Source organism: Apteryx mantelli, chromosome 5 (genome assembly GCF_036417845.1).
Source record: "Apteryx mantelli isolate bAptMan1 chromosome 5, bAptMan1.hap1, whole genome shotgun sequence".
Taxonomy (NCBI): Eukaryota; Metazoa; Chordata; class Aves; order Apterygiformes; family Apterygidae; genus Apteryx; species Apteryx mantelli.
In genome coordinates, this window is record NC_089982.1 from 9295222 (window position 1) to 9315177 (window position 19956).

The window sequence follows — 19956 nt, forward strand, 5'->3', positions numbered from 1 at the left end:
AGCTATTCAATGCAAAGCTTCAAACTTACTTCCTTCCTTCTCCAGCCATCTCACCTCGATCTTCACAGATGTCTACGCACCATGTTCTTCCTACCTCCTCAATACAGCACAGCTCTGGTGATGATAACAGGGAAAAACTCAGCTGCTGGAAAGGCACCAGCTTGCTCCATGCTGCACCTCCTGCCACAGTCTGCACGGCACCCAACAGCTCACAGAGGATTTGCTTGAACATGGCTTGCAGTTTTTGGTGTGAACTACTGCACAAGTGTGGGATCCAGCTCTTAATTCCACACATACTTGTGCCTACTTTGAAGTCTATAATTGTTTGGAAAAGAATTTATAAACTCCCTTTGTTTGTTTTCCAGCTTTGTTTCCAGTTTTGTTTTATGTCATTTCACTACAACCACAATATTACCTCAGAGATGGTAGGTTTAAAAAAAAAAAAAAAGCAAGCTAATAACCCCAGGCTAATGTCCAAATTCTTTAAATATGAAGTGTTTGAAGCAGTGTTCCCCCCATTGGATAATAAATTCAATTTGCAATTATTCCCTTAGGGGAGGTAACATGTTAACAGCACACCCTGTGGCTGACACCAGCTCTACATGCTTATAGGTATTAATGGACAAGTAAGCTGGTTGGGTAAAACATCAGCTTTATAGTGCAAGAAGGGAGTGAGATAATTCTTGGAGAATTAAAGATGAAATTTGTGTCAACATCTCCCAACTTTGTGATTTTAAGTGAACTTGAGACCTTGAGTCTCTCCCCATGTACAAAGACTCGGGCATTGATTCAGGGAAGTATTACATCTACAAAGACTGAGGTAAGAGATGATTCTAAACGCAAATTGAAGGGGCAGGGAGTTAGATATGAAGACCTGCAGACAAGAAGTTCAGAGGCAAGCAAGAGGCATAAAGCCTTGTGTCCATCAGCATATCCTACAAATGGTTAACTTTATACATCTGTTTGAAGGGGGGGAGGGGACGACTCAGGAAGTCTGGCTTCCATTTCACAGGGCTGTTGAGATGTTGCCCACTGCGATGCTTATATCAGACCCACTGTGAAGCTGATCATTGATTAAAATTGAATCATGGGCTTCTGGTCTGTCACTGAAGGAAATCCAGCAGTCTGTCCTGATTACACGTTAATGAAAAAACATTCATTCTGCTTCACTTGCCTGGCAAAACAAGAAACAAAAACAAAAACACCCCACACCACGGCTCCTGTCTCGCTTCTCACAGCTGGCTGGGTAGACCCAGCCATAACCCCAAAAGGCAATGCAAACTTCCACGGCAGGGCAGGAGGGGCACCCCAAGCTGAAGCCCTAACCCTTGCCCAGGACACCAAATCCCCAAGTTCAGCCTGCACTTTGCAATATAGGCACCTCAAAAAGAGGCGTACCAAAGCCCCCTTCCTCCAGGGAGCACCTTCACCCCACTGGAAGCACCCCGCAGCCCTACCTGAAGTCCCAGCCACACACTCAGGCCTGTCCACAGAGTCCAGGAATGATTTTTAATCAGCCACTTGAGGAGCGGCCAGCTTGTCTCCTGCTGAGCTCTAAGTGGGTGGGAGGGCATCTGCTGCTTGCAGAGGACAACAGCACATGACCCTGTGCAGCCACAGAGACCACCCCACCATGCGGGACCTGACCCACTCCTGTACCAGGGGTGGAAGATGAGCCAGAAGAGTCTTCTTTTACTCAATGAAGCAACCCTCAAGTCATAGCTAGGGTCCAAACTGTGGCTTGGCAGCCAGAGCTTTTCTGTCTAGCTCCTGGCCAAAAGTTTCCCAAATCTTTTTACTCCTGCAACCAATTGCTCTATCTTTAAATCCAAAATAACAGCTTTTTCTGTCTTCTATTCTGTTTTGTTTGCTTAAGCAGCAGCCCTTTTTAGGACAGAGCCACTCCTCACTATGCACATGTAATCATCTGCTTCAAGGGAGCTGTGACTGGGTTTTGACTGCAGATTGGTACCTTAATAAAAATAATAAGCACCCAGACTTCTTATTAACTTATGTAGCACCCACCATTTAATATTCATACAGTGTTAATCAAATATGGGCTCAGCAGGTTTTTACTCCATGCACAACAAGATTTAATGGCAATAGGAAGAGCTTCTGTGTAAGATAAGTACAAAAACCTGTTTAAGATTCTAGCAATTAGTCCTGTTGATTTTGAAGTCCAAATTGTAAATCCATTCAAATGAAATACGAGAGGTTGACATAATAATTTATGTCTTTGGACTAGGAAGCAGGAGTTTGTGCCTTTTTTCTTTTCCTGGACTGTCATAGCAATTTTTCCTCCCTTAAGTCAAAATACCAAGCATACCGTTTCCAAAGCTGATTTCATAACAGTAATACTCTGAACATTAGGGAAGCCTATGTTCTGCAAACAAGCAGGAAATAAGAAGAGAAACATTGCAGCATTTCATACCTTCTCTGAAAAATCCTTCTTTGCTGAGGTGCAGTAGAGACTCCCCCTTTCCTTTGAAACAGGGGCGCAAAACAGTATGCATACTTTCTTAGCTGTTTTTTGAGCTTCTCATCATGTTCAGAAAGCAAATGGCAAGTCCAGTGTGACCTCCATTCTGCTGGCAAACAAACAAACAAAAAAAGCCCAAAATGTTTAACAGCTGTAAATAAAAGTAAAGTGACACTGACCACACTTTTGAAATACAAGAAATATAATGCAGTAAGAAAGTCAACCTGATTGCTTAAAAGTCTCTCAAATTATCTACAGCCATGAATTCCCCATCAAGGGGTTAAGCAAATGTTTGTGTCTCATCTTAAACTCATTCCCATTTCAGGGTTTATAGGTTTCCTCGCATCTTCTCCAACCATTAAAATATCAAGCCACCAGAACATTTTCACTTTCTTCTTTGGTTCCTTGATTGTTGTGATCCCCTCTAAATCAGAACTATGACACTATTTTTAACTCAATGTAAGATACTTACCCAATTTCTTCATACCATCAGTCTTCTTATATTAAGCAAACCTATTTTATATCAGCGGTGAAGTACGACCAGAAGGGAACATGAAAGATTTAAGTCCTACTTGATTTACAGTGATCTAAATTAGCCTTTCCTCTGATGTTGTCACCAAGCTGCTGTTTGTCATAGTATGTAGCTCTTAACTCTAACAGTTATATTGTAATAATTACTGTAATAACAAAGTAACAAATACCAACTGGGGGTTCAGCAGTGCCAGGTGATTTGCTTTAAGGGCTAACACGTTAGTTGTGTGTGATGGATCAGCTTGTTGTTACATGGCAAGGGAAGGAAGGGAAAAGGACTACTTTAATCCCAAGAGAGAGAAGTTGAAGGATGGGCTGAGGCAAGGAATAGCACATTAAAAACAGATGCTCTACATGGCAAAGGGTTAGGAGCTAATGGTTTTAGGAAAGGCTGGAGACATCACTGAGAGGCTTCCTGGGGAAATGCAGCTGCCCTGCACCCGAGAAGCATGTTGCTGCAGCAGTGAGGCAAGTCACCATCTCCTCTGAGGCAGCCCAAATGCTGATGACAGCTTGAAAACAGGGACTGCCAAGGCAAAGGGAGCCTGCATTTAAGGGCAAAAGCAACGTGCTAACAAACACAGCATACCTACTGGCAGGGCTGCCTCTTTCCCTTGGTGCAGGGTGGTGGTACAGGTACAGCATACCTCATGCTGAGGGGGACAAGGCATTTCCCTTGGCTGTGGTGCATGCATCTGCTGGTACCAGAGCTTTCCAGGCACCTGAGAAAGTCCAAACATTCAGATGCATTCGTACACATAAATATAGGTGCTCTTTCCTCATCCAAGAAACAAAGGAAGCAGCATAGTAGGCAAATAGTCCTCATAACCCCAACAGAGGCAGAGGACAAAGACCATGAGACCATCCAATACTGCAGAGTGGAGAAGTCATCTTTCCCAGTATCAGCGCTGGAGGGAGATAGCAGCGGTTCCCAGGTCTTCTCCCCAGAGAGGCAGCAACAGCCCCATGTTGACCACTATCCAACCTTTCAAATTCTCCCACTGTTATCAGACCCCAGCCTGAGTGGTGTCTGGCCATCTGAGCCTTGCAGGCTTCTTTTATCCTGGCCGCAAGCCTGTGCCCAATAATGAAGTGATGGAGATGGCCTGGCTGCAGTGGTACCGTTCCACTTTCTTCCTGAAGCACGCCAGGAAAACCAGGTTGCAAAGCCAGGCCACACTCAGCTGCAGCAAACCTCAGCGATGGCACTTGTCCATCTCAGTTCCCACTGCCTCAGGTGCTGCGCCAGACTGTCAGCTGCCCTTTGGCCTCCCTCACCTTGTAGCCGCCCCAGATATCCCCCACCTTTTACCAGAGAGGAGGCCATCCTGCTCTTCACTTCCTCCTTCCCACACAGCTCCTTTGCTGTCCCCCTGGCAGCTCCCTCTCCTTTTCTTGCCCTCAGTCCTCCTTATTTTATCCTCTTTATTTTATTGCTAGCTGGCTATTGGCTTGTTGGTGCTTACCCTTCCAGCCTGACTGGAGGATCCAGCAAGATAGAAACCCAAAGTACAACATAAGCATTTAATCAATGGCCGTCACAGCATGACTATTTTGCGTTGAAATGGCAGGAGGCCTTCAGAGCCGTGCTGTGCCCCCAGATGCACACTGCTTCCCTCTCGCCTGCACAAGACCGGGCTGAAGGCCCTTATCGCCCCTCCTGATGAACGATAGGGATAATGACTTAACCAAAATGTCAGAAGCAGAAGGGAAAAAAAAGAGTTGCTGAGTGTTCATCTGCCCCCCAACCCCCTTGGTGGTCTCAGCTCTTGAAGAAATGCCTTCACTGGTGCAGGTGGGGTGAGACCATGGGCAGTTACCAGTGAATACCTGAGCAGCGAGTGTGTGGGCAGGTTGCAGAAGATACCGTGAGTGCCGTGGCTCCAGGAAGCACCCTGTGCCCTACGGCATTTGCCAAGGAGAAAAGAAGGTGAGAAAAGACCAAAAGGAGCAGGGATGGGAGAAAATCAGTGGCAGCAAAGATGAGCTGAGGGCCAGAAGAGTGCAAGGCTCACTAGGAGCACGTGTTGGGCGTTGCTCTGATGTTTGAGGCGCTAGCTGGTGTTTCATATGCCACTTCTCACATTGTACCTCCAAGGCAATCACAGGTCCAAACGCTGAGGTTCTCTGATCCTCTTTCCCTCATGGAAAGCCCAAGCCTCTCCATCGCTCCATGGTTCACAGGCTCAAAAGGCACCCAAATAGCTCGGCTGAGCACTCTGATCCCAGGCACGGAGGGGATGAAGACAGTGGGTTTAGTCTGGGAGCTTCAGGCAGGCCCCCCACACACACACTCCTCACATTAATAGTCTCAAGCGGTATAATCTACGAGCCGAATTGGTGTGATGGTGCCACGATACTGCCCACAGCAGAGATGTTCGCCAGGGCTCAGCTCCATGTCACATCAGCATCTTTTACCTGCTTCTTCTGTTCATAGCTGTGGTTTTGCAGCGTGTTTTCGGGGTGATCCCTGAGAAGCTTGTCAGAAACCCCTCTCAACTGGCGAAGGGCCCCAGCATAGCTCGCCCTACGGGAGATGGGCTAGAAGAAGCAAAATTCCCTGTGATCCCATACCAACTCCTGCCTGCTCCTCAGGCAGATTCCTCATCTGCTCTGAAAGACTTCGCAGGTTTTATTTAAACACTTCCAATAATTCCAATAAAGTCCCACCTGCAGTCTCCCTTGAACCCCAGACTAACGGGACAACAGCAACGATGACAGTCAGTCATTGTCTATTAAAAACAAAACCGTAAACTCTATGGGATTTAAATGCACGAGAAGGAAGCCTCCTGGAAGGTAAAACACTGCTAGGAAAACATAGGTTTAATTGTTCCCTGGAGAAAAAAAGCAGCGTTGTGCTGCTTCCACAGCTGAATTTCACCTGAGTGTGCTGAAACCTGGTAACAGAAATAACAGAAATTACAGCTCCTTTCTGATGGGGATAGCTGCGCACTGGTGCTTTCCGGGCTTCCCAGAATTTGAGCTCTCTTGCCACTCGACTGCAAGCGTGATGCTGCCCCAAGAACAGCGCAATCTTTATTTTCACATAGTCGCTATAGCAAACATTCGACGCCGCAGTTACGGCTCTGTTGCAGAGCACTTTTTGCCAAGGAATACACCAGTCAAAGCGATTTTTGTCATATAGGCTGGTTATTGGCAAGAGGGTTTTTCCTAAAAAAAACAAAAAAAACCCCCAAAACTCCACTCTTTCGCCTTTTTTTAGTGGAAATAATGCCAGCGAGGTAAGGACACATTCTTCACTATTGTTTTAGCTGCAAAGGGAGGTCTTGTTAGAGACACCAGGCATAACTCTCTGCATGTTGTGTGCCCCAGCCACTTAGGGCTGAGGAAGGCGCTGTATTGCGCGTCTTCTGCAAATGTTTTCATTCAATTAGTTAATTTAGGTGGCCCTATGCTTCACTGAGCATTAATTACACCTAATTGTGCCTGGCTGCAAAACTGCTGATAAGAAGCCTTATTTGAATTTTTTAAATCTGTAGTTGGGCTTTCACAGTTGAAATTGCTGGGCACTGGTGTGCATAATACACCATTGTTCTGCTCTAACTTTGCTGTTGTTAATCAAGTCCAAACAACTGCACAGGATAAGTGATTGGGAGGTTTGTCGCAGCGCAAAATATGTGGAGCATGTAATACAAAGGGAGCATGTGCACTAATTTTGCTTCACTCCATCCTGTCAATGATATCGTGTCTGCCAAAGCCTCTTACAAAAACATGTGTAGTGGCTAATTTAGCAATGTTCATTTTTCACATTCGGGGAAGAAACCTAGGACAGCAGACAGACAACAAGAGATTACACAACCATGTTTTAAAATGAAACACGACTGTATTTTATTCCGGCGTCACCATCCATTCCAGTACGTATAGCGTATGCCCTTCCGCAAAATCATTTACTTCCCCATATTAAAAACAGAAACTTTCTGAGTGTGCTCAGTTTCCCCACCAAATGGCATGGATACATCCGTGCAGAGGCCATTCAGGATGATGATGGGTGCAAAACGATGCTTTAAATGGAAATAACCATTTGTAGGGTTATCAAATTTTGGTAAAACGCTAGACAGCGCTGCCTGCCTTTATTATTGCTGATCTGCAACTAAAATTCTAGCGCAGCTAATTTAAGTATGGATACTACTATTGCAAGCCAGGCTAGACTTCTATTAAGGCTTAACTGGTGAGTTTTGACTCTACTATTTTCTTTACATGCCTAACACAGCTAAATGCTGATAAAAACTTTATATGTTTAATTACTTCATAGATAACAACACAGCTGAAAAACTATTCAACAGTAAAAGCTATACGACTATCTCAGTGGGAAAAAATACTTCCAAGATTCAAGTAGCTACAACATTGTTTATTGCCATCTTGCCACGTTTACTATAAAACTTTTCTTTTCTCCATAAGAAGTGTATTATGAATGCTGATGCAATAAAAAATAAATAAATCCTGTAAACCATAGGAACTAATGCACCACAGAGCTACCCCTGTGCTGGGTGATAACAAGCCCAAAATGCCTCCGGTGTAAATCCGTGGCACTCCATCCGGAGCTGGGATTAGGGTCAATTGCGGCAGCGTCCCGACGGCCCTCCAGTCCCGGCACCATGGTGGGACCCTTTCGCTTTGGGGCAGGCACCTCAGGAGAGCTTTTATTTCCCTGGTGCAGCAACCACAGCCACGTTCGATACCACACTGTGGCCCCGCAGGCTGTCACTTGATACACCAACTTGCCTCCCTCCGTTTCTCCTGTAGAGCAGCTCCCTCCCTGCGGACTGATAATAGCAGGAATGCTACAGGGTCATGACAGAGGTATTTTAAACACAGATTCCCAGGGACACTTTGATGGACGGAGTAAGACTTACTCTTCCAGCTGTTCAAGAAAGAGTAGGAGAGACAAGACGAGGGTCAGGGTTGCTTGTCTTGGAAAAATTCCCCTCCCCAAACTTGAAACCTCTGAGAAAAAAAAAAAAAGCAACAGAAAAAGTATTGCCAAAGAGGATTAGAGCCCCCACCCCCACCACCCAGTGTCACCAGCAAGGTGAATGTGTTGGACTTGGTTTTGTTGTTTTGTTCTGGAAGTGAGAAGTTCATTTGTAAGAGTAAGGAAACTCGATTTTTAAATCGATAGACCTGAATCTACCATGTTTGAGGTATGGTCAGAAGTAAAAAGTGCAAAGAAGAGGAGATGCAAGGAAAAAAAAAAAATGCATGTAATATGTCAGCGCTGAACACATTTCTTGTATGAAAATGATTGTCACAAGTGTCATCAGCTAAAGTAAGGTAAGAAAATAAGTTGTCCGTAGAGGTACCTTTCTGCTTCTTTCAGCAACAAAATTAACCAAAAGTTCATAAAATATTTTCTCTACATCACAAGTCTATTCTTTGGAAAGCAAAAGTTAAATAGTTCCAGCCTGTGCTTCCAAAGGTACGGTACGGTTGCAACGCTGTGGAGAGTAACAACCAAAACAGAAACCCAGGAAAGCTATTTAAGGCAAAACCAAAAGCCTTCCCACGTCCTCCCGATCTGCAGCCAGGGCCTTCTGGGTGCAGGGCTCCAGGTCCTGCTCCTGACCATCACGCAGCGATTCAGCAGGGGCCCCGCTGAAGTCCCCGTTCCTGGGGGAGCAGCTCCCCTCCGCAGCGCCTACCCAAAGCGAAACTTGAGGCGGTATTTGACGGGTGCGGGATTTTTGCGCGGTGCGGTTGCTGGAGGTTTTGCTGGAGCGGGGGCCGGCAGTTTCTTCCTCTCAGGGACGGTGACGGTGAAGGCGAGCTCAGGCTGCTCGGCGCGCCAGAAGCGTGGGAGGAAGTGGGTCGAGACGTGCTGGGGCTTCACGCGGGGGCTGCAGCCCCGCTTGGCCTTGCCCCGCTTGTTGAGGGCCACGTACCACTCCCTCCCCGACCGCTCGCTGCGGTGGGCCGCCGAGGCGTACGTGTTGTAGCTGTTCTCCTGAAACCGCTCCCTGAACTTGCAGTCCTCAGTGAACTTGGCCTAGGGAAGCAAATCCAGATAGAGAAGCTTACCAAAAAGTGAGTATTTTGCCAACCCCCTGCGTCTTTCCTCTGCTAAAGAGCTGGCCAGCACTGCTTGCCTAGGTTTAAGGCTCCTAAAACAAATGGCCAAACAGTCCTCAGCAATGAGGGGTGCTCAGAAATTCCCTCCCAGGCCACTAGATGCCCCACATTTTGGAAAATCTGCCAGCCGAGATACCCTTAAAAGCCTAACTTCAGCACCCTTTTTGGGACTTCCTCAGAAATACAGGCTGTGAGAGCCTATCCCTCACCAGCCTCAGGAACTGTGGCGTTCAGACGTAACTTCTCCTCCTGTCTTTCCTACTGAAAAGACATAGGAAAAGGCTCTTTATCTGCCAGGCAGCAGCCCCATTGGGGAATATTAGGTCCTACCCTTCATTCTATCTAAATTCCTACTGTCGCACATCTTGCTTTTGCACTGAATCATGGCTTAATAATCTGGAAAGGCAATTTGCATGCAGATTTTCATTGCTTCACTGAGCATAGTTTTGGTTGTATTGGATTTTTTTTTTCCCTTAAATGAACTTGGGGCCTCTTATCCCTTGATAACCTTAAGAAATTACTTTCAGCCAGAGAGGGTTTCCTCTTATCAACAGGGCAGTTGCCTTTGCTTCTGGGCCTGGACCACTGCAGGGAAAGGCTCCCCCTGACATAACGGTGGGGGATAAGGCAGTTCTGAACCAGGCACAACCCCTTGAACCACCGTGAGGCCAAGGGCCACCGGCTGCTCTGGATCCACACACACGCCCACGTACACGCACGCCCTGCTGATTCCTGCATGGTGAGTAGTTCATGTCTTGCTCTATAAAACATCAGCTCCATTCACACAACATCACACCCATCAAAATAAGAACAGGTAACAACTCTAGAGCAACGCTACGACACTGCCAAGCTCCCTCTGAAATACAAAGTTCAGACGTCGCAGCGCTGGCTGGCAAAGGACCCAGCCTTGCTGAGACACTAAATGACACTAATATTCGGGAAGCCTTCAGCTCCCCACCCTCCTAGAACGTAAGTATATACTGAAGGCTCATTTCTGCTTGGTAGAAATGGGGTCACTTTCTAGAGACTGGCTTGGACATGGGTGTCAGCCATATGGACACCACAGGTGTCACCCTACGAGGCAAGATGGGACCCATCACCAGCTCCCGGCCAGGCCAAGCTGACATGGCCTGGCCAGCTTGGAAAGTCCCAGCTTGACTCTTGCTTGGCCTGAGAAAATAAAGCATTTCTTGTGCAGACCGATGAGGAACCAGGATTAGGGCCTGCCAGGTAAGCAGGAATAGAGAGGCAGGAGTTTTACTCTGGTCACACCTCAGGTAGAAAATACTATGTGTGTCTAGCAAATCCTGGCCCCAAACGAAAGCACAAAACACTAAGTATTCATTATGTCAGAGGAAAGGCTGAATATTGTGAAGAACATGTACTTATTGTTGTTAAGGGAAAAAAAAAACAGCACATGCAGAAATACAAAAACAGAGCCATAAAACTCCAGAGATCCGTGGCACTGCGATACCTAGCTGCATTCTTCAGCAGCTGCTCTGAAATACTTGGCCACATTTTTAATCTGATAAAGAAAATGTGAACTGGGGTCGTGTTATCTTCTACAATGATTTCTGGTGCATCAAAGTCTGATTGCCAAGTAAAGCATTCAAACTATTGCTTTGAAAGGGATGCTGAGCTTTTTAGCTTAGAAACCCAAGGCAATGGAAAACAACACAGGAAAAACCCAAACAGTGTTTTATAACCAGTTAGAACATCCTTTTGGCTTAGTATCATTTTTAAACCCCTAATTTAACCAGAGAGGTCGAGTCCTACAACTCAAATGACAGTGTCCTTGACCGGCGGTACATTTTTTTCTCCTGTAACACTTAGAATTAAGTCTCCTTTTGCTCTTTGCTTGGAAGAAACGTGATCTTGACTGCGTGTTTTGGCTTTCCCAGCCTTTTATAAGCCAGCGTGATGTTTTGCCCACGCGTGACTATTCTCCATCTCAATATAAAGGTCTGCACCGATACCCTGGTTGCTCTCTGCAGTGCTAAAACCTGCAGTCGGGCTCAGACATGGGGCACAGGTCAGTCCCTGCATTGCCCAGCGTTGCCTCTCTAAGGGGAAGCTTTAGGAATAGCTGACCCTCATGACTAATATTAAGCTCATGGTATGCTGACTTACCAAAATATTTGTCTGGGATATAATTTCCCTGGATTTCAAACATAACCCTGCGGCTACGCTCTACAGGGGGGGAAATCCTTGCAGGTAGGGGATGCATGGAGGTGCTCTCCCCCAGCATGATGGACCCCCCGAGAGCGCTGCGGGGGGCTTTGCTCCGTGCGCTGGGCACCTGCCACCGAGTTGTCTGCCCTCCGCCCCCTGCTCATCACCTGCCCGACTGGGCTGGGAGCAGAGATTTAGCCGTACTGACAGCACCTTGTGCGAGGGCACTGAAGCAGGCCCTCTGCTTCCTGGGGGGATTTGGGTGAATGGCAAGAACAGGCCGTGTTTTGTTTGAGGACGTTAAGCTGCCTCCTCTGCTTTGGGAATCAAGGCTGACAGAGCCCTCAGACCCGGTGCCGAAATGGGCTCAAATTGGCTTTGCAGGCAGCGTGGTGAATATGAGATGATGCTCATGGCCGGCTCCTATATATCCGGGTGCAGACAGGCAGCTCGCAGCTGCTGTGCTCCTCGGAAAGCTGAATCAAGGCTTTCAGTGTGGCCCCACACGGCTGGGGGAACGTAACCACACCCGGAGAGACAGCAGCGGGAAAGCTGCACAAAAACACGAACGCCACCTGGGTCAGGTTTCAGTGCTTCTAGGAAAAAATTAGCGCTTGAACTGTTCTTTGGGGAAAGACTCCCTACAAGTTAGGGGTGAAAGCCCAGGGGATTTGAGGAGGCCCCTGGCTGCACCTGGGCTACCATGAGAAAGATGAGGAGAGGGGAAGGAGGGCTAACCCCTGTGCCCCACTCTCAGCACAGGGACAGGCACGGCTGGATGCGAGGACAGGCGCCTCTGCATCAAGAGCTTCTCCTGTGCCAAGCCACGTGCAGCACATGCTGCTGCTGCTGCTGCATTTTCCTGCAGGCCCAGCGACGAGAGGAGGCTACCTGAGAAACACACAGCTCTTATCATGGAAAAAAGTTCAGCCAGGATGAAAGGCTTTTGCCTCAGTTGTTCAGGCTGAGCATCAGTGCAAGTGTGGACAACAAGAACAAAGTGTCACCAGTTTTGGAAGATAACAGTTTCAGCTCCCCCTCTCAAAAAGAGCAAGGCAGGAAGACACCCCTTGGTGGGGAACTGTCACCTCCAGCATGTTACACGCTGGCCCCTGCCCCATGCATGCTGGCTCACGCCATGCACCCCCGCACTGCCACAGGGACCTGCAAACATGCCAACAGCCCCAATGCTGGAGCTGTAGGGTGGCAATGCTGGGGCTGCTGTGGCAAAAAGGACCAAGGAGGGATGGGGGTCTGCACCCTCATGGGACATCAGTGCCCATGGGCACCCATGCAGCAGGGCGTCATGCTCATCCTCATGCCCCTTTATGGGGCACAGGGCTTTGGCAGAGCATCTGCACGATATGCCCAAACCCACCGAGGAAAGGCACAGTGGAAGCACTTCGGTGCCCACGTCCCAGCCCTGTGCAACGGCTACGAGACCACCATCTTCCTCTGTCAATGTCCACACGCGGGTCCGAGCCCCTTGTCTTGTCACCCATCTTCACCCAAGAGCATGAGCAAGGACAGCAACTCGGGCCCACCACGCTGCAGAGGGAAGGGACTTGGGCCCTTAGTAAATGTACCAGGGCTCTTGGGCTATGGTATGACCTGAATGAGCATCCATGAATGCCCTGACTCAAGACCAGCGAGGTCTCCATCAAAGAAGTAACAGCTACTTTGCCAAGAAGGTATTTTAGCCTTGCAGATACTTACAGAACCTTAAAGCTAGGAAGAGAAAAGATTGCAGGGAGAAAAACAAAATTTTTGACTTGTTTCCACTCTTAAGAGTTTGCAATCAGCTGGTTCATCATCACTTGAGCAGTTTTCCTGTCTCCAAGCTTTTCAACTAAACACTGGTAACATCTCAGTTGCAAGAGGCCACTGTTCTCAGTGGCTTCACACCCAGCCTAGCCACCACATGCTGGCTTGAGTTCAGGAGCCGCTCCGTAGAAAAGACAGACCCAGCCGTAAAGAGCAATCCTGAAGTCAATTAAATTTTAAAATTAAATTCAGCGGAGATTTGCCCGAGTGAGGACCAAGGCATTTGGTCTGCAATTATTAATTCAGCACACTTCTTAAGAAAGGAAAATTATCTTAGACCCCTGTAGACAAATACTGCTGCTTTCAGGTTCGCGCTAGCCCCTCCTGAAATCAATGCCAACCAATTCTTGCCCATTTAATGATAATAATGTTCAAACATGTAACCGAGGATTTAAAAATGAGGAAGGAGCCATCTGTGCATGGAACTGATAATTGCTAGCAATATTATTTCTGAGTTCAGAGTCTAAAAATGAACCACTTGATAATTTAATTAAGTTGCCATCAAAAAGAACGAGAGCCAGCATAAAGCACTGAGCTCCAATAAAGCAGAGCCCAGAGAGGGGGCTGCGAAGGATCCCAAATAACTGCAGGAATTACTTTTATCTGCAGTCCAGCACAAAGTCGCTGCAGTGACTTCCATATCAAAGCGCGGTGGTGAGTGACAGGCGCAGGACTCGCTTTGTACTGTTTAAAACTCATTAGGCCATGAAATAACTTTATCCTGCCAAGCCAGGAAAGAACAACAGATGCTGGGTCTGCATTATCGGCATTATTGAGCCCGGCAATCTTTAGACATTTGGGTCAAGTTTCGACAAATTCGCCGCTTTCATCTGCGCGAGGAATCGTGTGTCCTAACCCCGCGGTCTGACCCGCCTAATCGATGCCCATTTATAACACGGGGCTTTGTTGGGCGACAATTAACCGTACCCTGACGAGGCCCTAATTTAATTTGGGCCTGTGCTGAGGCATAAATCAAGACTTAAACTTGAATAACGGCTCCATTGTATGGCATGGAGGAGGAGAGGCTCTGAAGGATACGAAGACTGCGCTCTTGCCAGGCTGCCCCAAGATTTATACGCAGGGGCTTTGCCCCTGCTTCGTCCTCTCTTGCCATTGAAGCTGCGGCCAAGGAAAAACTACGATGGTAAGTGGAAATGGCTTTTTCCTCTTTGGAAGACTCTCTCGAGCAAAATCCCACGGCAAGTCCCCGTTTCGGGTGGGAAACGCCTCTGCTCCCTGGGGTTTAGCTGAGCAGCCCTGCTGCCCACAGACTTGGTGTGTCCAGCCCCTTGGGGAAGAAGGGTTAATTCAGCGTTACCGGTCGGTTGAAGAGGCTGGAGTCTGGGGACTCTCGCCAGCCCCCTAAAATTCCCCCGAGATGGGCGATGTGCAACTGCACAGCAGCCTAATGCAATACCGACAGCTCCAGCCATCACCCTTTTAGCACCTGTTGTGCACCTCATCCCCCTGGACACCCTCGCTCGGCGGGAAGCTTGCTCCTCTTTCGGCCTTCTCTCTCTCTTTTTTCTTTTTTTTCTTCTTCTCCTTCTATTTTATCTGCTCCTCTACTCTCTGCCTGTGCCTTGCCAACTTGCTATCCCTTCTCCTTCCCTCTTTGCCGTCTTTGCCTCCTTGCAGCCATCTCTACTTTCCTCCAGACTATCTTCCCGCTGCTGTTTTGTTTGCTAAAATAAGCAATGATATGCTCACCCTTTAAGCATCATTAGGTTTCAGGAGAAACACTCCAATAAGAATCAAGGAAGGGAGAGGCAAGTTCATAAATCTCAGTTTCAGGCAATTTGTGGACTCAGGCAGTGGAAGTACCAGGAATAGTCACTTCACAACAGTGAAGCTTATTTCACAGCCACGGGGGTAGGAACTCGCTTTTTCTTAGCGGCAAAGCCTCCACACTGCCAGCCCTGAATTAACGCCCTGGGAACCAATTTGGATGACAGGTCACACAAGAGACTGCATTAAAAATGTCCTCCTTAGGATGTTGCATTTATATACTTAGAGAGAATGATTTCTATGTAAGCATGGCAATTATTTTAATCTATGTTTACATTATCTCCAAGATTAACAGAAAAAAAAATGAGGAAGCAGTACCTTTGGTTTGAAAAAGGACATGAAATAAACTCCCAGGATTCACTTGATATTAAAAAAATAAATAAATCTGCCATAAAACTAAAACAGAAGGAAAGAAACATGCAGAAACGAGCGTTACTGTGATTTTTCCAAGCTACTACCAAAGCTTCCACATACCACACCAAGGCATCTGCTACAAAGCGTTAACCCAACCGCGCTCCTGCGCACGCCATGGGCAGGGAGGACTGGGGGCTCCCCGAGGGCCTCGCGGGCCCCTCCCCTGCTCCCGCAGGGCCGAGGTGGGGGGATTTTCCTGGCGTTGAGAGGATTTGGGGGTTTGCTCCGGGTGCCGACGAGCTCCCCGGGCCACGCGGGACGCTCAGAGGAGGCGTTCGCCTGGGACTGCCTGCGTGGCGTTTTCTAAAACTAAAACGAATAAAGAACGAGTCCTTTGGATGCAAATATCTCACTGCAAAACCACACGCGAGCTGTGCAAATGCAATAACTAGGGAGCTAGAGCAGGGTTTTCGGATCCACCTGCCACCTCGCTGCAGTGCCCGGGGGCCTCGCGCTTCCAAGCCCGGAGCATTTCCCGGCCACCTTGGCGGCCGGAGGTGCTCAGGGCCTCTTGCATCACCTGAGCTACCGGGGGCATGGGGAGTTGTCACAACGCCTTTAATAAACAAGACATACTGAGAATTGGGGTTTTACTTACACTTGCATGGAGTTTTCCTTTTTTTGACATCGCTAAAAATTTGTTGCTGAAAACTCCTCGTATTCCTACAATCCCCTGAGACACAGCAAATATTTCCAAAATACCTAGGATGACAGAAATCCCAAAATAAATCACAGTTCTTTTCAGTGTGACAAAGAAAAAAAAAACAAAACAAAAACCAAAAAACCAACTCGTATGTTTGCATTTCTGCTCCAAAAGCCCTGCTTCTTGGCTCCCTCGGTCCGCGTGACAATGGTGATCATTGGCCAAGCCGTAAAGGAGCTGCCTTTTCGGAGACCAGTTTGGATCCAGCTGCAGTAAAGCACCTGCCGAGCTGGGGAAACAGCTCGGTTTGGGCCAGCTCGGCTCTGACCTCCCGGCCCTCCCACCGGCACAGAGTCCGTCTCCGAAATTTGGGCAGGGGGCAAGGGAGGGGGGTGAAGAAGTCAAGCAAAAATAGCGCGCCTGGTACCTAGAGCCTCTCTACCGAAGCAGGCCATGGCCTTCCTCCTCCCGTACGCATGGTACTGCCGAAATGAAGGTGTCGCACGCGATTCTGGGCTAAAAACCAGCACTGCTGTTTTCCTGGGTGTTTAGGCAAGCCACCTCCCAGTATTTTCCACGGCGCGGAGCCTTGCTGAGTGAGAAGCCGACGCAAGCGCCAGCCAAGCGGCTTGCTGTGCCACGAGCAAACGTGAAGCCACGATCCAGTCCCCAAGGGCCGAGGGAGGATCAGATCGCCGCTTCCCATGTTTATTTTAAGGGGGGAAGGAAGCCCCCGGAGGCAGGCGGAACGCGTGCCTTCCCAGAAGGGTGCTCCGGCTTCCTTCCCCAGCCCCCGGAGGCGACGGCTGGGATGCCCCAGGGCTGCCTCACCCGGGCTGCCCCGCTCCGGGCTGCCAGTCTCCAGGGGGTTGGTAACACTCCCCGCTCCCCCCCCCCCCCCCCGCAATTCGTGACACAGCGCAGAGGCCGTCCGCCTGTGACTTGCCCCACTCAGCTTGCAAGGAGAAAAAACATCTCAGATTAAAGAGGAACAAGCTGCAAATAATCCAGGTCCTCATGTGGCAGCTGCAGCATCCAAGGCAGCAGGGAAGCTCCTGCGGAGGAGCGCGGGGCCCACGCATGGATCTAACGCTTCCCTGGCACCACTACCACGAAGGCTGCACAAAATCACGGCCGGGGCCGAGGCGCTGAAGGGAAGCCCATCCTGTCCGCTGAGCGTGGGCTCGCGCACCCGGTACCCGGCCATAATGCTCACCCTCAGCGCCGGCTGAGCACGGGTGCCGCTGCCTCATTTTCTCCTCCATCTCCTTCCCCAGCCTCCAAAACCCTCCCTGCTCAGAGGCACGTTAGAGACTGTGCACGTTACACATCACGCCAGTACTTAAAATCATTGAGGGGACTCGGAGGCGTCATCGGTCCTGGCCACCTCCACCTCCAGCCTTGCTGCTGCGAGCGGACCGACCGGCAGGCGCCCGCGCAGGGTTTCCCAGCCCGGCTGGCCACGGCGAACTCCACTCTCCACCCCAGCCACCCCCCTGCCACGGGGACGTGCCGGGCACAGGCAGCCAGCAAGGCAACCAGCTCCGCGACATCAACGCCCAAATTCTTTACAAGGGGCCAGATTTTGTTGTTGCTCCTGGAGCGCAGCCACCAGGCAAAACTGGGAGCGCTCCTGGGGTCACGTCAGGACCGGGCCCCGGGCTCTCCAAGCCACCTTCTAGCCCTTCTCGTTCCCTCTCACGGAAAGCCACAGCAGCTCCAACTGCAAGGATAAGCAAGGAGCTACCTCAGCTTTTTCCTCCCTGGGGAATATCAGCCTGGGTGCTATTTTTAAAACCAGCAGATCCTATTGCTTTGCTCGAGCGATGAGAATGCAAAGGAACGAATGGAAAAGTTAAATGGAGATATGACGGGGAAAAAAAGAGAAGGGAGTCAAAGGCAGAGCCCAGGTCAGCATCCTCCCACCCCACACACCGGCAGGATGCCGTGGGTGAAGCGCAAAGCCTTGGTTTGCCCGTTGGTATCGATCAGCACCGATTCGCTTTCCGAAGGTGGGCAAACGCTGGAGGGCAAGACCTCCAAAACTGCCAACTCCCTCCCCACGGCTCAGAGGGGAAAACACTGAAGAGCCTTAGCGGACCGGACCCTCCTGGGTTGGTTTTTGCCACTGTGCAGCCCTGCGGCGAGGGGGTGTCAGGCACCAGCCCCTGAGCTCCCCCCACGCCCCCAGCCTGCCGGGCACCTTCCCCAGGGGCTGCTCAGCCCAAGCTATTCCCCCGCGAGCGGCGGCACGGAGCGAGGCCTCCCTGACCCGGCTTTTACCGGCTCCGCTCCCGGAGACCCCAGGACGGGGCCGCACCGTGCCGGCTTGGGGGGCAGAGAGCCGCCGGCGAGGGGGGGCAGCGGGACACGGCCCCCCCCAGCAGCGCAGGGGCCGTAACGCGGCCGGCAGCGGGGCCCCCCACGCGTGGGAAAGGCACTTACTGAGCGGGCCGGCGTGGTGGGCGCCGTCCACGCGGCCGTCGGGGTGCAGCTGGAGGTGGAAGCCGATGCCCACCCGGCAGTAGAGGCGGCCCCGGCGGCGCCCCGGGCGGCTCCGCGGGAAGCGGCTCGGCCCCGCCGCCGCCGCCGCCGCCGAGGAGGAGGAGGAGGAGGAGGAGGAGGAAGGCGCGGGGGCGGCGCGGCCCGCCGGCGCCCCGCCGGGCACCTGCTCCCGCCTGGCGCGGGCGAGGAGGGCGAGGAAGAGGAGGCCGAGGAAGGACAGGCTCATGCTGTCAGCGGGAGGGCGCCGCGCCGCATCTTGCTCCGCGGCCGGCAGCGTTACACCGGGGGATGGGGAGGGAAAAGCGGGGAGGGGGGGACACACACACACACACACACACGCACGCCCCTCCCCGCGCCGCCACCGGGATATTTATAACGGGGCCGGGCCGCGGGGGGCGCGCACCTGCGCAGCGCCGAGCCCCCCGGCGACCACGGGCCCCGCGGGGCAGAAACCCCCGCGCCGGGGTCGCGGCCCCCCCGGCTGCCCAAACCCCGGGACCTCCCCCGCCCCTCACCCCGGGAGCGGGGGCCGCGCTTGGGCTCCCCCGGGGGGGAACGGCCTTCGGGGGGCTGCGGCGCCGCGCGCCGGCGCAGCGCGGGGGGCTGCCGCGAGGATTGGGTTGCACGGCCCCCGGCCGCAGATGACAGCCGGCAGCTGCGCGCCCGCCCGGCCTCCTCCCCGCCGCCGCTCGCCCACCTGCCCGCAGCACTTTCGGGGGGCCCAAGGCAGCGCCCCGAGCCGGGAAACGCCTTCGCTCCCGCGCCGAGGCGGCGACTGCCACGGAGAGCTCCCCTCAGCGCAAAGCCACCCGTCAGGGAGCCCATCTGTCACCCCGGGACGGCACCAAGCACCTTCTTGCCGCTTCTCCCCCCGCGTCTGCCGAAACCGCCGGAGGAAACCCAGCGCCTGAGCCCCCGCCAGCTCCCCGGCCCAGCCTGCATGCAAAAGCTTGTATTGCGCCTCCGCGCCCTGCCCACGGCCTGACTCCTGAATTCGCAGGCCTTGTTACTCCCCCAAACCTAGGAGGTCCCCCCCCACCATGACACACACACACACACACACACACGCAACTCAGCGCAAGCCCAGCTGGGCTGGGAAAACTCCCCGTGCCTTTGAGCCGGGGCGGCAGCAGCAGCCCTTCGCGCACCGGGCGCTGCGCGGGATGGCTGGGGAGGGCGGCACGCGGCGCCCGGATTAACCGCGGCAGGAAGGGCGCCCAGCCGGACGGCGACCTTGCCCTTCACAGGCGGCCGGAGGTCACGCGCGCAAGGAGCGGCAGGCGCTTAAGCAGCCGCATCCCGCGTGATCGGCACTTGGCATGTTGGGGTGTGAATCAAAATGATCTCGCAATAACATTGCTGCAGTTTCCAAGTATTTATGAGAGCATGTATCTATCTATATATATACACACTCTCCATATATATGCATAGGTATATGCACAGCTGTGTTTGTAAATATATATAGAGCTCTATATATAGATATATAGATATAAATAGATGTACCTGAAGGAGG

The 19956-nt window shown here is 51.2% G+C and overlaps 1 protein-coding gene across 1 annotated transcript; it reads right to left on the reverse strand.

Moving 5' to 3' along the window:
* Window positions 1–8666: 8666 nt before the first annotated feature.
* Window positions 8667–18669, reverse strand: FGF5 (fibroblast growth factor 5). The gene is made up of 3 exons (XM_067297059.1): window positions 18384–18669; window positions 15894–15997; window positions 8667–9014 (listed from the first exon to the last, which is right to left on the reverse strand). The coding sequence occupies exons 1-3, from the start codon at window positions 18667–18669 to the stop codon at window positions 8667–8669; spliced, it is 738 nt and encodes a 245-aa protein (XP_067153160.1).
* Between the last annotated feature and the right edge of the window lie 1287 nt (window positions 18670–19956).

Coding starts and splice junctions, on each gene's coding strand:
- FGF5 (XM_067297059.1), bottom strand. CDS start 18,669: ATGAGCCTGTCCTTCCTCGGCCTCCTCTTCCTCGCCCTCCTCGCCCGC. Junction 15,998..18,383: donor CCACCACGCCGGCCCGCTCA/GTAAGTGCCTTT, acceptor CTGTCATCCTAG/GTATTTTGGAAATATTTGCT. Junction 9,015..15,893: donor AAGGAAAACTCCATGCAAGT/GTAAGTAAAACC, acceptor TTGCTTCCCTAG/GCCAAGTTCACTGAGGACTG.